General features: G+C 47.1%; 7 protein-coding genes across 7 annotated transcripts; 4 read left to right on the forward strand and 3 right to left on the reverse strand.

Moving 5' to 3' along the window:
- Positions 1–328: 328 nt before the first annotated feature.
- Positions 329–1,051, reverse strand: VTN77DRAFT_8771 (uncharacterized protein; the record flags this gene model as incomplete). Its single annotated transcript, XM_069425305.1, has 2 exons — positions 329–761; positions 831–1,051. The coding sequence occupies 2 exons, from the start codon at positions 1,049–1,051 to the stop codon at positions 329–331; spliced, it is 654 nt and encodes a 217-aa protein (XP_069274338.1).
- A 5,050-nt stretch (positions 1,052–6,101) lies between these two features.
- Positions 6,102–7,626, forward strand: VTN77DRAFT_8772 (uncharacterized protein; the record flags this gene model as incomplete). Its single annotated transcript, XM_069425306.1, has 5 exons — positions 6,102–6,980; positions 7,028–7,053; positions 7,101–7,185; positions 7,230–7,393; positions 7,461–7,626. 5 exons carry the CDS (start codon positions 6,102–6,104, stop codon positions 7,624–7,626), a joined length of 1,320 nt encoding a protein of 439 aa, XP_069274339.1.
- A 1,194-nt stretch (positions 7,627–8,820) lies between these two features.
- VTN77DRAFT_8773 (uncharacterized protein) lies at positions 8,821–9,528 on the forward strand (the record flags this gene model as incomplete). Its single annotated transcript, XM_069425307.1, has 1 exon — positions 8,821–9,528. One exon carries the CDS (start codon positions 8,821–8,823, stop codon positions 9,526–9,528), a length of 708 nt encoding a protein of 235 aa, XP_069274340.1.
- A 2,084-nt stretch (positions 9,529–11,612) lies between these two features.
- VTN77DRAFT_8774 (uncharacterized protein) lies at positions 11,613–12,978 on the reverse strand (the record flags this gene model as incomplete). The annotated part of the gene is made up of 6 exons (XM_069425308.1): positions 11,613–11,983; positions 12,033–12,103; positions 12,156–12,532; positions 12,595–12,662; positions 12,722–12,758; positions 12,808–12,978. 6 exons carry the CDS (start codon positions 12,976–12,978, stop codon positions 11,613–11,615), a joined length of 1,095 nt encoding a protein of 364 aa, XP_069274341.1.
- A 970-nt stretch (positions 12,979–13,948) lies between these two features.
- Positions 13,949–14,278, forward strand: VTN77DRAFT_8775 (uncharacterized protein; the record flags this gene model as incomplete). The annotated part of the gene is made up of 2 exons (XM_069425309.1): positions 13,949–14,182; positions 14,234–14,278. 2 exons carry the CDS (start codon positions 13,949–13,951, stop codon positions 14,276–14,278), a joined length of 279 nt encoding a protein of 92 aa, XP_069274342.1.
- A 692-nt stretch (positions 14,279–14,970) lies between these two features.
- On the forward strand, positions 14,971–15,772 carry VTN77DRAFT_8776 (uncharacterized protein; the record flags this gene model as incomplete). Its single annotated transcript, XM_069425310.1, has 3 exons — positions 14,971–15,135; positions 15,192–15,594; positions 15,669–15,772. 3 exons carry the CDS (start codon positions 14,971–14,973, stop codon positions 15,770–15,772), a joined length of 672 nt encoding a protein of 223 aa, XP_069274343.1.
- A 1,535-nt stretch (positions 15,773–17,307) lies between these two features.
- Positions 17,308–18,045, reverse strand: VTN77DRAFT_8777 (uncharacterized protein; the record flags this gene model as incomplete). The annotated part of the gene is made up of 1 exon (XM_069425311.1): positions 17,308–18,045. One exon carries the CDS (start codon positions 18,043–18,045, stop codon positions 17,308–17,310), a length of 738 nt encoding a protein of 245 aa, XP_069274344.1.
- Positions 18,046–19,337: the final 1,292 nt, after the last annotated feature.

Raw genomic sequence — 19,337 nt, forward strand, 5'->3', positions numbered from 1 at the left:
GTCACAGACCAGGCGAGGACTTACGATATTTTCAATATTTTGCAGATGGCAATATCTTTCCTCATCTTAGGCCAGTTTCTCGCCAGACTGGTGAAGTCTCAGCTATCTATCCAATGGCTGATGGAGAGAGATATTCTTGCAGAGGGTATCTGCCCTGTCTCCTTATTTAGGAAGTGTATTCCTGTTGAAAATCGTCATGAATTTCGTTAAATACTGTACAATCTGCCCCGTCCCATATGACAGTATATCCCAAATACCCGAAATATCCCAAAACGCCCTAATAAATAGACAAGAAACACAAGGGAAAAAAAAATAGTCTGTTCCCACATCACTGCTTCACCATCGCCTCGAGTTCATTAATCCTTTGCATCACGACCTCCGCCTTCCGATTTAGCCGTTCCATGACCTCCCTTTCCAGCTTGGGCAGACGCTGGAGTTTCTCCTCCGCTTCACCCAGTTTCTTGCTGGTCTCTTGGATCACCTCTAATTGCTTGTCCAACCGCGCGTGGAGAGCAAAGTTCTGCTGCTGCAGTTCCTTGTTCCTCCGCTTGAGCTGCCGAATTTGGTCGGAGAGACGGCTGTTCTTCTGCTCGAGCTCCCGGTTCGTCTGCACGAGATCGGCATTCCTCCGCTGGAGAATGCGGTCTTTTTGCTCCAGTTCCGGGTTGCTCTGGCGGAGAGGAGGGGTGTCTTGTACGTTGTTGACTCCCCTTTCCATGTCGCTGATTCTGGGCCAGGGATCAGCGATGCGGAGGATTCGACTGTCGGGCAATCTTGGTTAGATTAGATTCCTTTTCCCATGCAATAAATGGCGTTGTCTCGGGACTCACAGAATCCATGATTCCATGGCCTTAAGCCAGGCCTTGCTGAACCAGCAGCTATGGCCCAGTTTTGCAAACAGCGCAAACAACGTGTTGGTTTCTGTGAGACGAGACCAGATAATCTTAATTACGTGAGCCCCCGGGGCATGAGGGAGGAAGAAGAAGAAGCAGAAGAATCGTGGGTTGCAGGACGAGGTGGCGGGCGACGTGGCTTTATGCCTGGGAAGCATCCAGGCAGCCCTAGGCCCTGCGTCAGATGACAGATAGCACGGCGAGAATACCCGGACACGAGCAGTGCCAGCGAAGATCTACGTATCTATATGAGATCATTTTTGCATGAGACAGACGATTCCAATGAGCAATGCGATCGATGTCGAAATCAAGGATCATCCTGTGAAGACTGAGGGGCAATGTCTCGAACTGATGGAGAGGATGGACAAAGAAATGGAGCTTGAAGCTGTTGAGCTAAGGCGTGCTTGATTGTTGAAGCTATCTACAGCTGACAGCAGAGCTGACTACCTAATTTAGCCAAGGCGCGCTAGGCGTAAGCACCGACCAATCAGAAGCCCGATCGACAAACCGTCTCTTTCTCGATCCAAACATCGCCAGACAAGCGGTCAACAACGCAAACATGCCCCATCTGGAGTGAAGCAACTGACCCATGACGTGGCAGCTCCAGGCCAATGTTTTGACGTAGCGAGTGGAGAGCTTCTGCTGGTCTTATCTCTATTAACTGGAACAAGTTTTATTTTTGGATGGTGCAAGGCGAGTTGTGAACTTCGTAGTCCCCATCCGCAGTTCGCGCGCGATACACAAACACGAATTATATATAGTACAGATAATGCTATCAATTGTGCCTGTCAAGACCTGTCATAGAAATGATTTTGGTACAGTACAGACTGCAATTAGATAAGCTACTATACCAAATCCATCCAATCTGACCACACTCGTTAAGAGATATAAATTGGCAAAGGATTTGCATATGGTAAGAGATCCTGTGCTCCATGGAGGTAGGCAGACCATATGGATAGTAGATAATAAAGATCTTACAGTAGGTAAAAGGGACTGGCATAGAACAGGGATTTTCTACCTGCAAGTCTTGTAGCTAAATATCTGCCAAGCAATCTTGCATCACTATTTACGCTTATTTATGCGCCTATCGGTAGATCAGATTGGGGAGTTTCTATAAGCTCATTGCTTGGTTCTTTAGATAAGAACGATTTACCCCATTTATCTTGTTATTTTTTTTTTATTTTTTTATTTTAATTTTCTATTTTGATTTTTTACTTTTATTTTTTTTTTTGAAAAAATATTGTATCGATCCTTCCCCTATGTGTTTCAGTTTATAGTTTCTATATAGACCACGTTTTATTAGTTGGACAGGATTTGAGTCCGTCATCATAATAGACAGAAGGAACGGCACCTCCCGCGGATTGAAGCGCTAATTACAATTTTCTCCTGATTCGGGAATGTCAAACATACAGATCAGAAGTAGAAGTGGATGGGATTGGACGCTTGTACTACGTAGAGTTGTAACCCAACTTCTTCAAGAAGAAGGAATATCCTGATCGACGGGAAAGTAGAGAACCCAGACTGGATCCGTTCAATTCCAACTTCTCAACCATCTCACCCTCTTTCTTGCCGATGCTGCAGGTGTCCATCGCAGTGAGAAGACAACTGTATTCAGTCATTGAGTGGCAGCTGGCAAAGCAAGGAAAAGGGCAAAAGTATCTAATACGTGGCATCCTGAGACGGAAACAAGTTATCTGAGAGATCAAGACAAATGTGGCTTGGAGATCTCGCCTTACTTTTCATCGACTTCGAAAACCTGACCACGATCAAGCCAGCCGTTGAGCAGCTAATTTCTTCGAAACAGCGGAACACAGACTGGATGTGCTGGAAGAAGTGCAGCTCGGATCCAACTCCGTGGCGCCGTTCTTGTAAGGATTTGGTACAAATCGAAGCTGGTTCGCGGACACGCTGGTGAGGGAACACGCCGTTCCTCAGGACATTATCAATTTTGATGATATGAACCTCGAAAAAAACAAGAAAAAAAAAGAAAAAAAGAGGAAAAGAAGAAAAGAAAAAAATAAAAGAAGGAAAAAAAAAAGAAAAATTCTCTGGTACAATCAGAACGAGTCGGGAAGTTTCTTAGCTGGATTAGAGCAGAGATTGTTCGTTCGTTCGACGATATCAAGAGAGAGACTAGAGTAGTTACATACTGAGCCTACCTAACCAGTAAGCACGTCAAGCCAGAACAAACAAACAGATACTTTTCATTCAACAGCTCGAAAATTTAAGGACTGGACTATCTACATCTATCTATAGAGATACAGCAGTATTTAAGAAGTTTCCGGCATGAGCCCATGTTCCTCCAAAACCTGCATATTTTGCAATTTCATTTCTCCGCAAAATATACAATAAAGCTATTAGCAAAATATATTTCAATTAGGGAAAAAATGAACTTAAATGTTTTATAGACACGCATGTTCATTAAATTATCATGATTACGAGATTTTTATCTATAAACTTACCACAAATTTTATTACAATTTTTATACTTTAAAAATAAATAATTAGCCCACAGGTTAAATCAATCCTTTTTACTAAAAGTATTTTTATATATAAGTGAAATATTCTAAATTATTTTTCCTTAAAATAATTAATATTAAGCGGTTGAAATTTAGATACAAATTTTTTATGAAGTTTTGGATCAACTGCATCTTTAGAAAAATAGCTGTTTCTGGATGTAGAGAAGTAAATTTCATATATATGAAAAATATAGTTTAACTAATTTTGTCAGCGCCTAGGAGTTCTAGGTTGTAGTCATCTCACTGTGAATCAAGAAAATATCCGACGCAAAAGGAAGGAGATTGAAGCAGATCGGCCAGGTTTTGTTTTGGGCTTATGTTTGTACAATCAGCCTGTTTTCTTATTTATCCTCTTGATATTTTTCCTGATCTCTTCTGACCATCATTGTCTTTTTCGTTTCATACTGGGAGTTCTAGTTCCGGTCAGGATTCAATTGCTTTATCGTCTTTGTCGGGACTATATGATTTTTACTTAAAATATTAAGGCGTCGATATCTAGGTATCAATTATTTAGGAAGTTTGGATGAAATGTATCCTTAAAAAAAGATATTATAGGCTTTACATAAGGGAATTTGCAATATATGTATGAGAAAACAATACTTTAACTAGTTTGCTACCTAAACATCTATTCTAAAATCACCACTCTATATGTAATAGTTTTTTCTTTCTTTCTTTCTTTCTCTTTTTTTAAATAAATTGTGTCCAAAATATGCATTTTTGACCAGAACACAGGGAAACTTTTTTGAAGCCATTGTATACAAGACCTGCCCAAAGAGCCTTTAATTAATGCAAGTTGTCTGCTCAGGTTCTTCTTCTGATGGTTAGATATAATATCAGCAAGGCTAACATGACAGACAGGCACATGAGACTCTCTCTCATTCTCTATCCTCCCGAGTATACATAGATATAATGCATAGACTGACTCACGTAGCCACTAGCTCAGCATATGGCCAGTCAATTCTACGAATGGTGTGATGCCAAGGAGCGCGATTTCTGTAGATAATTAGATAATGTTAATATGCCGGCTTTGAACAGTTTGTAAGAAGCGGAGCTAAAACAAAGGTTACATTAGTGAGGATTAAACAGTTGTATTTGGTTTTTTCTTTTTCTTTCTATAAAGAAGAAGAAGAAGAAGAAGAAGAAGAAGAAGAAGACAACGACATAAAACTCGTCAGAGAGGTTAGTTCTGCAGAGGCAAGATGTCTGTCATCTAACCGATATTATATCTGAGTCGTCAGCCAAAAAAAAGCGCTTTGAACTGACTCCAAACCGCTTTTTCTCGTGTCTCCCGTCTCCCCCTCTATTTGAACTTCCTAATCAGGCAATTATGTGACTTGCTTGTATGATTCTCTTTCCCTGCTTACTTTAGGATAAAAATATCTGTTACATTCCTGATTTCTTTGATCTTGATTTCTTCCTAAACAGGTATATCAATGGGTTTCTAGAAGGTTAGATTAGGTAGAAATCAGATGCTCAGTTGGGTTGACATGAGTTAATTCAATTGAGTTCAAAAAAAAGTTTCACCTACCTCTAATTGCTTTTCTTCCTCCTAGTTTATACTGTTGCCCAGTTAGAAAGACGGGAATATCCAAGACCTTGAATTTAAGTTGATTGTCTGCCAGTAAGTGAATTAATATAATATTCCCTGGTGAAGGTGCAATGGGAGCGGTTAATCGAAGTTTCTGATTCGCTAGCCACTAATCTAATGCATTAAATCAGTTCTTGACTGGCGCAGACTAGGTTAAAACAATACCCATTAATCATGTGCTGCATACACATATCCAACCAGTCCAGCACAATTTCCAAGACCGGCGCTGCACTGCCATATTCACTAAACTATGTAGCTAATAAACTCATGACAGGCTGCCGGCCGGATGCATGTATATGGTCCGCGCATGCTGGGATTGGATGCAGAAATTGCCTCCTTTAGCATAAAATTGGTGACAGCTGCAGCTGCCACCAACTGCGAACCAACTGCTCCGCTTGTCGTCGATATACTGTAATGTACGGAGAGGAGCATTTCTTGCAGGGATGCCTACGCCACAGTCTCGTACATCTTGCTGATGCAGACACCCATTAGCAAGGCATCTGGCCAGCACATAGGCACGTAGCTTTCCTGTAAAGGAAAAAAAAAAACCACACAGGGTGCCAGCGGCCTCGGTCAAATATCCTGGCATCGACCAGGATTTCCTCTTGGACCGGCTGCACGGCGTCCATCCACCAGCAAGCAGGATGAGGGGAAGATCTACACGTGATGGAGGGACGACACAGATAAGCCTCCAACGTGGAGGGAGTGGACATGAAGTTGTTGTCAAGAAGGAGCAGAGATTCTACTCCGTCGCTATCATTCAGATTCTATATACCGTTGTGGTTGACAGTAAGTTCAACCGCTGTGAACCATCGTGTGAAAAGAAGAATGGATCCCTTGCAAATCCTCTCCCACCCAGTCGCTGCTGGGGCCTTGGGAATCACACTGTATATCCTTTTCCTCGCAATCTACCGGCTCTGGCTGTCACCTCTCGCCAAATTCCCCGGCCCCAAACTGGCGGCCCTAACACTATGGTATGAATTTTACTACGATGTGATCCTCCAGGGAGAGTATACGTTCCGCATAGGCGACATGCACAAGGAATACGGTCGGTCTGCCCTGCTGCTACATCCCATAGCAGCGTGATGTTGATACCGATCTGATGTACACAGGCCCCATCGTCCGCATCAGTCCATCTGAGCTCCATATCGACGATCCCGAGTACTACGAGGTTCTCTACTCGCGCGACAGCCCTCGGAATAAATCTGAATACTACGCGAAGCAGTTCAGCACGCCCCTCTCGATTCTGACCGCCGCCGATCACTATCGCCACCGCCTGCTGCGGTCGAACATGAATCCCTTCTTCTCGATGGCGCGCATCCGCCGTCTCGAGCCGGCCATTCAGACGCTGGTGGATGAGCTGTGCAGCCGGTTGAGCGCATTCAGAAATACGGGACGGCCGGTCGTCATTCACAACGCATTCACGTGCTTTGCGACCGACGTCATCACCAGCTACGTGCTGGGCGAAGACCATTGCTATCTCGACGAGCCCGACTTTGCCCCGCAGTGGTGTTCCACGATATCGTCGGGCGCGAAAACAGGCCTCTTTTTCAGGCATTTCCCTTGGTTGCATCCTGTCGTGAAAGCACTGCCCGAGCACTGGCTCGCAAAGATGGACCCTGGCGTAGATTTGGTCTACAAGTACATGCATCGATGCCTGAGGCTGATTCACGCCGTCATCGACAGCCAGGGAGACTGCTCCCAATCGTCTGCCAAAAGCGATCCCTCCGATCAACCGACTTTCTTCCACGACGTGCTCAGCAGTAACTTGCCGCCGGAGGAGAAGACCCCCGAGCGACTGGCCCAAGAGATGATGGTCGTGATCGGAGCGGGGGCGGAGACGACGGCCAAGACGCTGAGCGTCATCACTTTCTATCTGCTCGACAATCCGGAAAAGCTGCAGAAGCTCAAACAGGAGCTGGATGCGTTAGACCCGGATCAAACGGCGTCGCTGGTCCAGTTTGAGCAGATGCCGTACCTGGTAAGTATTCTGTTGTCGCCCAGGCTACATCTTATCTAACGTGCCAGACGTCTGTCATTCTCGAAGGACTAAGGTAGATCATCATCATCCGTGACGTTGGATGATGAGCTGACTCGTCAGGCTCTCTTACGGCCTAAGTACTCGACTCCAGCGAGTCGCACCAGACCGGGCATTGAAATATAAAGACTGGACTATACCTCCTAATGTAGTAATCACATCTCCAATTGAGACGTCGACTGACCTCTTCAGACTCCCGTCGGCATGACGAGCGTGTTCATGCACCACAACGAATCGATCTTCCCCGACTCGCATAGCTTCAACCCCGAGCGATGGCTCGATCCGCAGGAGCGGAAACGCCTGGATCGATACATGGTTGCCTTCACCAAGGGGTCGCGACAGTGTATTGGAATGAAGTGCGTTTCTTTATTCCATCTTGGTATAAGCTTTTGTCGAGGTCAATGCTGACTGTGACTGTATCAGTCTTGCACGGGCAGAAATGCTGCTTGTAATTCCGAAAATCGTCCGTCATCTTAATCTCCGGCTCTTCGAGACGACTGTCGAGGATGTGCGACTGGCGCATGACTTCTTCCTACCGGCTGCCAAGCTGACCAGTAAGGGGGTTCGTGTCGTGGTTACGGAGGAGTGATTGAGTTGCTAGCGAGGGCAACGTATATTCCCTAGCCGATGGTTGAGGATGGATCCTCGTGCTGTGACTAGTTCGAGATGCATGACTCGCGCTGGGAAGCCGAAGTTCTATATATGGGCAGTGGATAGCAGCTCAGCCTCTGGAGAGATATTTTATTACTCCATGATGTCCAGTTGCGCTTGGATTAGAGTGTTGGGCCGCTCCATCAGTATACGAAGTCTTCAATGCGCAAAATGCCGATAATTGATAAGATACGCAACAACCAAAAACGATCCACTGCTATCTCTCATTCACTGAAGGTAGAGACAATTCAGGGCATGGCTTATTATCTTCCGCTGCAACCGCACAGCTCAGCTGCGCGTATGGAGTACAGCCCCGCCCCTCCTGAGGGGAACCATCATGTCAGAAGCCTGGCTCGCTCAGAGCCAGCCAGCAGCTATTCCTTGACAAATACAGGGGTAGCTGCTTCTTTCTTAAGCCGGTCTTTGCGCCTTTCATTCTGCCTTCCCTTCTTTTCCTAATGTGACGTCTAGAAGTTTAAACGATATTCATCAGCCAGTGATCCTCCTCCACATCTACCAACATTGAAGTCTGGCCACCGATCAACGCTTGATCTGGGCGCAATTTTTGTGAATCACAATCCAACATAACAAACATGACAAATAACGACCAGGAGCTACCATAGGAAATGTTAGCTTGGAAGTCTTGTCTCTCTCTCAACCTCGTACTGGAGTAGTCATCAGTGTCTTCTTTCCTATTTAATAATCCATTACATCCGGCCGTCTACACAGTCACTCTTTGCTGATACATCCCACGAAGAACAAACAATGGAGCCGGTCGACGTGCTCATCATCGGCGGAGGCCCCGCCGGCCTGACCGCCGCGCTGACTCTGGCGCGTCAACTACACACAGCCATTGTATTCGACTCAGGGAGCTACCGCAACGCCTCTGCGCCGCATATGCACATGGTCCCCACCTGGGACCACAAGAACCCGGCCGAGTTCCGCGCTGAAACGTGGAAGAATCTGCTGACTAACTACTCCACCGTCCGGATCGAAGAAGTCGAGATCGGGAAGGTGGAGAAGATACACGATAGTCTGTTCCAGCTCGTTGATGTCAATGGGAAGACGTGGGAAGGGAGGAAGTTGATTCTTGCGACGGGCTCGGAGGACATCTACCCTGATATCTCGGGGTATGCTGAGTGTTGGACCCAGCGGATGTAATGATTCCTCCTGTCTTATTTCTCCTGAAGCCTCTTTCAGGATATTTGCGCGTGCTGATACTGCAATATCGTTATTTGTCTTCTCCAGCTTTCACTGCCTCTTCTGCCATGGCTACGAAGACCGCGGCAACACCAGCTTCGGCGTCCTGGCAGTCGATGCCGCCGCCAACGCGCCGTTTGCAATCCACCTGGCAGAGAATGCCGCTCAACTAAGTTCGCAAGTAACCATCTACACGAATGGCTCGAAAGAGCTGGGCTCCGACCTCGAAAAGGCCCTGGCTTCTGGCGCAAAGGTGTTCAACGTCGACACCCGCTCCATCTCACGCCTCAGTCTCGTCGTTCCGCCTGACACGGACGAGACTACGGCCATCACTCTCGAATTCTCCGACGGGACGTCCACGACGGAGTCGTTCCTCGTGCACAATCCCCTGACAAAAGTCAAGGGCCCGTTTGCCGCGCAGCTGGGCCTGCAACTCAGCCCCAGCCCACTGCCGCTGATCGCCAACGTCGCGGCCGCCGCGCCGTTCTATCAGACCAGCGTCCGAGGCGTCTTTGCGGCGGGGGACTCTATAACCCCGTACAAGGTCATTGCCCATGCGATATCGAGCGGATGCAATGCGGCGGTGGGCGCGTCGGGGCAGTTGCTGGCGGAGAAATACGGGCATCATGCGTTGATTTGAGCGGGGGGGGAGGGGGGGTGTATTTCCTTTTCTCAAGTTATAGTCATTCATGAATATTGGAAGATCAAGTGGAATGCAAACTACAAGAGCCCCCACTTGGCGGTTAGAGTCCTTTTGGCATGGTCTTTATCGGCATTTCCGTAGCCCGTTTCGTAGTCGTGTTCGTCGGTCGACGATAATGGCCGACTTTGTCAAGGTAAGCAAACTTAGTACAGTGCATGCATGACGAATCATAAACCATCGCATTATTCACCTTCGGGAAGGGATGCTAACTATCTGAAGGTACCGGAGTAGTGGACTGATTAAGAACGAGGAAATAGTCAGTGGTCGGGTGTGAGTAAGCTGGAATTGTTTTCCGTCCTAAAAGCATTGGGAATATTCAGTGTCTGGGCCAAGATAGATGGAATCTGTGTGGTTGGATCAAATTCTGAATGATCTTTCATTAAGGTTTCTCCCAGGAAGTATTGTTGTTGACCTCCCTTATAATAAATACTCTGGGCTTGACAAGAGAAGCACTTATCAATACAACTTTATGATCCTGAGGCGTAGTCACTGGGATCTACTATTCCATTCCAATTGGTTTTCTCGGGCGACAGATTATAAGATCATACAGAGCAACAGAGAAAAAAGAAAGAAAGCAAGAAAGAAAGAGCACATTTGCTGCACAGAGATAGAAATCTATTTCTTCATCTACAGTAAGCGATAGATAGAAGTAGCAATGTTGGCTCAGCGATCTTCTGGATGTATGCACTTACTCCTGATTAAAAACAATTTATATTAACTAGTTGATCTTAGTATGCTTGCGAGAGTACTAACTACATCGACACAGACTGCAGCATTCTGGTTGATACTCTCGGGTATTCGAGTCAGAGCCTGAGTTCAATTCCGCTAGAAAAGCTGCCATATCACATAACATGCCTCTTTTCGTGTCCCTCGATATCTATCTGATCTGGACATGTTAGGGTTAGTGCTGGACTGCCGTCATCAAGGTTAACCCTAAGCTCTAGCGTTGTGTCCCCAGCAGAATCATGAGCCTGGGCAGTCCATGTAAATTCGAATACCAGGGTAAATTGTGTCAGTACTTAAAGTCATTGGGGTTGACCAGCTGGTAGGCTATGTGGCCTCAAGTTTTTTTTTTATACCTATTTATATGCTAGGGATAATGTTTGCTCCTACGGTATTTATTGTTTGTTGTATTTCTTTCTTGTGTAGTGAGGATTGCCATATCTTATTTATATAGAAGAACACTTGATCTTTGTAGATAGTAGTAATCCTGGTTGAGCTAATAGTAGTCGAGGGCGAGGCAGGTAGGTAAGTTCGATAGCTCTCAACAGGCGTTGGCCTGTAGCTGCAACTCATGTCGCTGTATTAAAATCCCTATTCATCATTACAGGATACCACAGTCTAAGACTGTCTGCAGCGCCGGTAGATTCTCGGTGTCGGCCATGCATTGGATCAGCTCTGATACGTCAAGATCGTCATCCAGGATCTAACAAATATCCCGTTACAGCAGACGCCGGACGCTATTCATCCATGTCCCTTCGCTGATGCACGGTCGCTGTACTCGCGATTCGTCTAAATCCTCTTAGCATTGCCTCGTTGCAGTATGAGTGTGAGACCACGAGTCCTGTTGCTTGCGCATTTCCGAGGGAGCACGGGCAAGACTGGTGCCGGTCGAACCGGTAGCTATAGTCCCCACTTCCAGCGTGAGCCTGCGCCCTTATGTCTCGTGTCAGAGTTGAAAGGAGGAAATTCGATGGTCATAGCCATACTGAACACGATTCGTCCGGCATGGAAGCTACGAAACCGGCATCCAGAATGGATGTAAATATAGGTGCTTCGATGTTGGTGGGAAGCTCGTGGAGGTGATGGAGCCAGCCCGACCTAGGCTCGAGGCCCTAAGGTTTGGGTCTGGTCTGGCAGCTAAGCCAAGGGGCTCTGGCGAGAATTCGTACCGCAGATCTGCCCTTGAAAGGCCAGGTTTTAATCGTAGGCTAGCTTTGACGAGCAACTTGTGTCAACAAGGGAACTGGCCGTCGACGAACGCCCCAGAGTTGAAAGCAAAACAGCATCCAGGAATATGATTATGTAGCATGTGGCTCTCCATCAACCCGTTCAGATGACTCTTTAGTAGTAGCCGTATAATTCGAGATTCGCACATGCGCTCGCGAGTCGGTGTAATCCGTGCCCATGCCGTCCTCAATGATGCGCTCCTGGCTTTGGTTGGAGATCCTGGCATCATGATACAATGGCATCATCTGCTGCGGCTTGCTACGGGGGCGGTCACGCAGCGAGTCGAGTCCGTACGTCTGCTGTCTGGAGCGACCATAGCTGCTTCCGTGAAAGATGCGCGGGAACAGCGCGGCCAGGGGGTGGCGCATCATGGGGAGACAGGCGCAGATGATGCCCATGTTGGCTTCGACAAGCGTCCAGGTCGAGCGCGGGATGAAGTCCCCTGTTGAATTAGCAGGAGTACGTCAGTTTAAAATTGGTAGCTTGCTTACAGCTTTCGTCCATTTTGCGCGTCGAGGTCTGAGTCACGGCGACGGTTCGGAGGATGCTCGTCACGCAGACACTTTCGCACAGTTAGTACGGTATAGAAGAGAGAAAGGAGGAAGGCGACTGACAATGCGCCAATGCTGAAGATGGCCAGCAGCCCGATCTTCTCGCGCTTCGGCAGCTGCAGCGCAAGAATCGGCCGGAGCGGCAGCACGAAGATGGCGAAATCCGTGACCGTGTCCGTCACCGCAAAGGCGTACCAGAAGGCGTCCTTGTTGATGCAGCGGGCGTTCTTGATGCTGACATCCCACGAGGCCCGCACCGGGACGCACTGGAAGATGGTGGCCATAATCGTGCCGATCGTCCAGATGGTGATCATAACCAAGAAAACATAGCCAACACGTTGGAAGGTCCTGATGACGAAGATGCGCAGATATAGCAGGACGATGGAGAGTTTCGTAAAGCCGAGCGTCATCTTGTAGAAGACTTGGGCGATGAAAAACCACTGCCAGCAGAATCACGTCAGTGGAAGGCTCCATTGGCCAGGTGAACAGAATCGCAACTCACCATGAAAGCGGTGTCCATCTCCTGCTTGGTCAGATACGATTCCGGTCTGCCATACCCGTTGACAACCGCTGATCAGTCAGTTAGTCATGCCGTCAGTTCATTGACCACCGTGTTTTATCGAACGCACCGAGGTTAATAGTCGCAGTCAGCAAAGCCGAGCAGACCTGCAGTCCGTTAGATGAATTCAGACCAAACTCAAGGATGACCACTGACCAGCGCAATGACGATGGTGATATCGTCCACGCCAATCCTGGCAGTCAAGAATCGGGACATCAGACGCGCGAAGACGAAGAGCGCCGCGACGAGGACCATCACGAGGGCAGTGATGTAGAGGACGTATCCCCGGTCAGGGACGCCTCCCTGCGGCTGTCCGTAGTTGACCATTGTCTAGCTGTCCCCGTTTGTATCGATCGAAGATGGGTCTTGTAGAATTCTTCGAATATCTATCCTGCAATCACGACTGCAGAGTACACCAGGGAAGTCATGCCATTCCACAGCTGTATTCAACGAAAGGATCAGGCATCACCACGGGACAAGCGCGGAGAGTGCTGGGGAAGGAGAGAAACAGAATGCCATTGGTTTGCGCTGATACAAATAATCCTTATCCGTGTTTTTCTGGGCCAGGAGATGGAATATTCGCTGGTATATCTCAGGACTCCAACGTCTGCCTTGATTTTTTTTTATCAAGGATACCTCGGTCGTTAAATCTCCGACGTTAATAATAACCTTCGCAGAACCACTAGCCTTGATCACGCGATGTGGATTCGACACCTGAATGGTGCAGAGATGAAAATTTTCCATGGATGAGTTCCTGGACTGCCATCTCGTCGTTAAGCTTGGCTCTGGAGTCGTAAATCAATGGCAATGCTGAAGCATCTGGTCCCATCGGGATCCAACAGATGATCTGTGCTCATTGGGTCGATGCAGGCCGATGCACGATGCATCTATCCGAGAACAGGCGTTCGGAACTGGGTCCGACGAACGGTGGGGACTCTATATAGAAAATAATCATGATTGGCAGGATTTGACATTGATGAACCGAGGAAGAATGCATCTCCTTCCCGGCAGATGTTAGTGCAACGCACAGACGCGGAGATGGCTTCTAGATGCGGGATTGATTTGATGCATGATGCCGGATAGGGGATGCTCTCCGATCTGGATGCAGCAATCGATCAGGCACGGAAGAACTCCTCTCGAGCTATTATCAAATGGTTCTTGGCATGTCTTCTCGGCATGTTTTATTGCTCAATATCCCGTGACTCGCGTCCTTCATGTGAATTGCAGCTTGACTAGACAATTCCGGCTTTTTGCCTGGCATTCCTGGCATCACTGGCATCCTCTGTCAACCTGTACAATGAAGTGGGAAGCCATTGCTCTCCTGAGCGCAATTGCCCCAGCGGTGCTGGCTGATAACAGCACATTCGAGGCCTCGACCTCCAATGGCTTAATCATCGGCCATCGCTCCTCCAAGAGCCCCGATGTGATCGAGTACCTGGGCATTCCATACGCGCAGCCGCCGGTTGGCGAGCTGCGCTTTGCGCCTCCGCAGAAGTATGAGGGCCAGGGGGTGTATGTGGCATCTGACTATGTAAGTTGCCTGTCTTTTTATTTCAGAACGTTCAGTATTGACATGTACTAGGGATTGTACGCACAAGTTGCGAATCTGCTTGATAGCAGGATCTAACTGATAACTGCAGCGACTGCATTTATACCCCCTCTCCTCTGGTCGACTATCCCGGAAAGACGCCGCAGTTTGATAGCATTCTCGAGGCATTTGCGGCAATCAACAACAACACCCAGAGTGAAGACTGCCTGACGTTAAATATCTGGTCGAAAGAACCGCAGTCCCAGAAGCAGCTGAAACCAGTCCTGGTTCATTTCTATGGCGGCCGTATGTGACAATCCACCCGTAAACTCATTAAATCGACTGCATTGACTGCTAACATGATTCTAGGATGGACAAGCGGCACCACTCACACCCCCTTCTACTATGGCGGCTACCTGGCTGATGCTCAGGATATCATCGTCGTGACGGCCAACTATCGGATGAACATCTTTGGATTCCCTGGCATTCCTGGGCAACCAGCCAACCCTGGTCTCCTCGATCAACGTCTAGCAGTCGAGTGGGTGCGCGACAACATCAAAGCGTTCGGTGGCGACCCCAGCAGAATCACCATCTCCGGCCAGTCCTGTGGCAGTGCCTCGGTGGACTATTGGGCGTATGCCTATCCTTCCGATCCCATTGTCGCGGGTCTGATTTCGCACTCGGGGACGGTGTTCAGCTTTCCTGTCAACACTCCCGATGTGGCGGCCCAGCACTGGTACAATGCGTCGGAGCTGCTGGGATGCGGTTCGTCAGGAGATGTCCTTGCTTGCATGAGGCAGCAGAACGCCAGCAGCATCAAAGCTGCTGCTGCAATGGTCAAGGTTCCCAACACCAACCCTGCTCGCAAACCTCCAGCTTTTCAGCCCACTGTCGACAACGTGACGGTATTCGAGGACTACACTTCTCTGTCTGCGGAGGGCAAGTTTGCTCGTGTTGTAAGTAACCTGACGCACGTGACGCGAATCGACACGAATTCATACTAACGGCGCAGCCCTATCTCGTCGGACACAACGACAATGAAGCCGGGTTCTACAAAATCGCCGCCTACGCGCAGGGTGCGAATCTGACAGAGGCGCAGTGGCAGCAATTCAATAATGACACCTTCAGCTGCCCGACCAGCCAGGAAGCCACCAACCATGTTCGCGCGGGCGTCCCAACGTGGCGGTTCCGGTATTACGCTGACTGGGACAACACCCGTCTCTATCCCACCAGTGGCGCCTACCATGGCGTGGACATGAACATGATCTTTGGCGCGTCGGAGGATGTCACCGGGTTGCCGGAATCGCAGCCCCAGCTTCAGCTCCAGAGTACAATGCAAGCGGCGTGGGCGAGTTTTGTGTCTGACCCAGCGGAGGGGTTGACCAAGTTTGGGTGGCCGGTATTCGATCCCAACGGTATGTGAATGTCCTCGCAAGTTGACAGATTATGCAGCGCGAGAAGGTCTGGTACTGAACTGTGTGTCTGCTAGGAAACACCCTCATCCGTCTTGGATATCTGAATGACCCAACGCCGTCGTTCATCAACCCGGCTGTATATGATACCGTGTGTGCGGCATTAGACAGCACTTCCTAGATGTGCTATCTTTGACCATTCGATTCTATATATCTTTTCTCGGCTGTCTAGATACAGATTGCAGGGGTTATATAGTACATATATATATATAATTTGAAACCTGCATTTTGCTTAATTTGTCGACGTTACAATATGTCCCCATGCGTATTGTACATACATATGCATATAGAGAAATTCATATATCTTTCAGATTTCAACAATATATAGAATAACTATGAAGAAAAAAAAAGCTTTCTTCCGTTGCCAATTTCATTGGCAACACTATAAATAGTAAGTAGTAGTCTGCAGCGACAGCTTCACTATTTCGATATTCTTTAATTTCCTCTGCCAAATAATGTCAACGGACTTAGTCAAGCTAATAACTGAGAATCGCGTTATCGTTCTTGTCTTCTTGGAGGTGATAACCATTTCACTCAAAAGAAAATCTGCCCCAGCTTAATGAGAAAGTTATACATGAGATATGGTCGATAACACATGTGATAGCAAAATAGGGACTTGAATGAACAGGAAATGAATGCAAGGTCTGAAGATGGAACGTCAGTCAGTAGGTATTGTCCTTCACTTCGTTATTTGCCATGCCGGCTAGGACGATGTCAAGGTGCATGAATGAATAGATGAATGAATATATATAATCTCAGATACTTCCCCCCTACATCTGAAATCGATTATTGTCCCGCTCGCTTCTTATGAATATACTTACCATGCTAAGAACAGGGCGGTACTAGATAAGATAAAGAGCCAGAGTAAAGGGCATATTGAAAATTGATATTTATTGATCTTATATAGAGGGTTGGCGAAGCTCCAGAGGTCAGATCTACTGTACAGTATATGCAACTATAGCTAGGTAGAGTTCAATGCTGTCAAGTAATGTGGAATTACGCCATTTTCCAAAATATGACACGCTTGGAAGTCTCAGATCGATTTATTCTATTTGAAGATACCTAATTGAAATTTGGAAATCGACTTGCACTATCTGGATAGGAATCCTGTCTGATGTCATATGTCGGTAGTGGCTCAGAATATTGGTTATGATAGATAATAAATAACATACAGTTACATATACATAATATAGTCACAAAATTATTTTAGCAGGGCACAATACTGCTCGAATTTATATAGTTGAAACCCCATACAAAGTATCTAACTAAGAAGGCAAAACTTTTATCCTTTCTGGTTTAGAGCACTTATCTAAAACAAACTTGACCTATAGATTATACGATTTTGGAATTCAGAATTCATTTCCTTTTTCTTTCCTCTTCCTCATCATCATCTTCTTCTTTGCTAAGGAGTAGTTAGTTACTATTAAAATAAAAGGGTTCACGGATTTTCAAACTTGATGAGTAAATTTTGATATCGGTCGCTATACACAGGAACCATATTTTTTGATGGAGGTCAAACAGAGAATCCACAGAGCTAGAACACCTGTTCAAGACCGTCAAGCAAAGAATGAATGTCCGATCCTTCAGAGAGACATTCGTCCAATTCAGCCGTCACAGATATCACACCGTAGAAAAACTCCCATCCACACGAAATCTTCACAGGCCTGGCGGTTCCCCGCCACACGAGACAAGCGGAACCGGGGCATCCAAATTCTTCGTCCAGATTGGATGCCCTGGATCATCGTCTATGGTCGGGTCGACTTGTATAATTTGGTCGATTTGGCCGGTGTTGGTCAAGGTAGGATATTCGCAACTGGCCCATGCTGTGTTTGGATCCATATTCCTCCCGTCATTGCTCTGGAGAGTGAAGAGATAAGCTGTGCCGGTCGAGAGTCTGGCATAGGCTCGCGAGAGTCTTTTCTGAAAGTCATAGACACTCAGATCAGGAAGCTGATGAACCTCTTCCACCTCCGCCTCGTACCACTGGTTGTCCACGATGCCGGTGAAGAGTACACATCCGCGACCTGGGGGATTGGTAGCTTGTTGGACGTGCTGGCAGTGCCACTGCTTCGTGCGCTCAAGTATAGGATTGACTACCGTGTCTGGGGGGGCCAAACGGCTCCAGAATAGAGAGTCGACGGTCCCCACCACGCCTGCCTCTTGAACTTTGCCCAGCAGATATTGGTAGGTCGGCTCTACGACCTTATCGCAAATGAATACTGGCTTAGTCGGATCAGGAGAATTAGGGTCGACCTCACAGACGCGCTTCGCGAATGTATGATTGCCAATCTCCTCATAGTCGATTTCTGGAGGAATGAAAAGGGCGTGGATAAACGTGCTCAGCGAGAGGAGGAAAGAGAGAATGACGACACAGCGAGGCAGCGGAGACTTCATGATTTGCAAGAGGAAACTAGTCTGTATGCTAGAGACTCGAGTTGGTGCTCATCTTGCAAGTGACAATTACCGTTACAACAGTATATGTATGTACGCATGAAGCTCGTTAGATATGGCTCTATATCACATGGTATTCTATGATATTTGTCAAGGTAGGTCTAGGAGAATGCTTGTACTAAACCATTTTAATTCTAATGCAGTACCCTGGTAACGTTGTAGAATTTGTACAGAGTTAATGATGCAGGGGTCAGAATCTGACTTTTGACTGCCTTTTTAAATTGACTTTGGCTAAGCTTAGGTTAGTCTACCGGTCTTGAATCATGCGCACATAATTTGCTACACTGCAATGTTGGTTACAGAAGATATTCCCATCCCTGAACCGACATCAAATCACACATGTATGGGCCGTGCCGGAGGTTAGTTAACTACTAAAGATATCGTATTTGTTAACGCCAACAAGACGAGCAAAGCTCTCCAAGTCTCCGCTTATTTCCGTTAGGTTGTTGTAATTCAGGCTCGACCAACGTTGATAGAGCGCGATTGCATAGTAGTCTATGATTTCAGAGTGGATAGAAACTTCTTGCTAGTTCTGTCACACGGATATTCTAGATAAATTCATCTTCTGAATAGACAAGTTGAACCATCTTACTTCTCCTTGTAATTAATCATAGCGTCCGCATGATCACAACAATAGCAATTATCTACGCCATATTGTGCCAGGAACTTTGCCATATGTGAGGTATTTTGATTGCCCTATGATATTCTTTCCACCTTATCTTTCGCGTTGGTACGGGGCTGGGGAAATTAATTGTTAACCAGAAAAAAAAATCCAACAGCTGAAAGGCGCATGCCACAGCGTGTCGTTTTTGGCTGAATAGAAAAATCCGACATCAGTTAAACAACGCGCGTGGAGCGGCTACAAAGTGTTCATCCTCCTCCCGTCCATGGCAGACTGAGATATGCCATCATGAGATTTGGACTCATGACCCTGAAGAATTATCCCAACAGTTCTGCATCAACAAGCCAACTAATTGGTCTATCGGATGACGTTCTACCAACACGCGACCACATGCACGATGATACGTATAGTCTGCAAGGGGGGCGGGATTCTAGATGCAAGGATGTTCGAGCTAGAAATGCGCGTCACTTACCAACGAATGGCTAGATAGAAGGATGTGATTGGATAGATTAGGATAATTTGAAGGTCTATTTGCACTAAATTAAACCATGTTATCCAACTGCGATTTTGCACAATGTCAACCACCATCCATTGTATAACCAACAACTTGATT

Source organism: Rasamsonia byssochlamydoides, assembly GCF_041956645.1.
Source record: "Rasamsonia byssochlamydoides strain NRRL 3658 unplaced genomic scaffold VTN77scaffold_78, whole genome shotgun sequence".
NCBI classification, from domain to species: Eukaryota; Fungi; Ascomycota; class Eurotiomycetes; order Eurotiales; family Trichocomaceae; genus Rasamsonia; species Rasamsonia byssochlamydoides.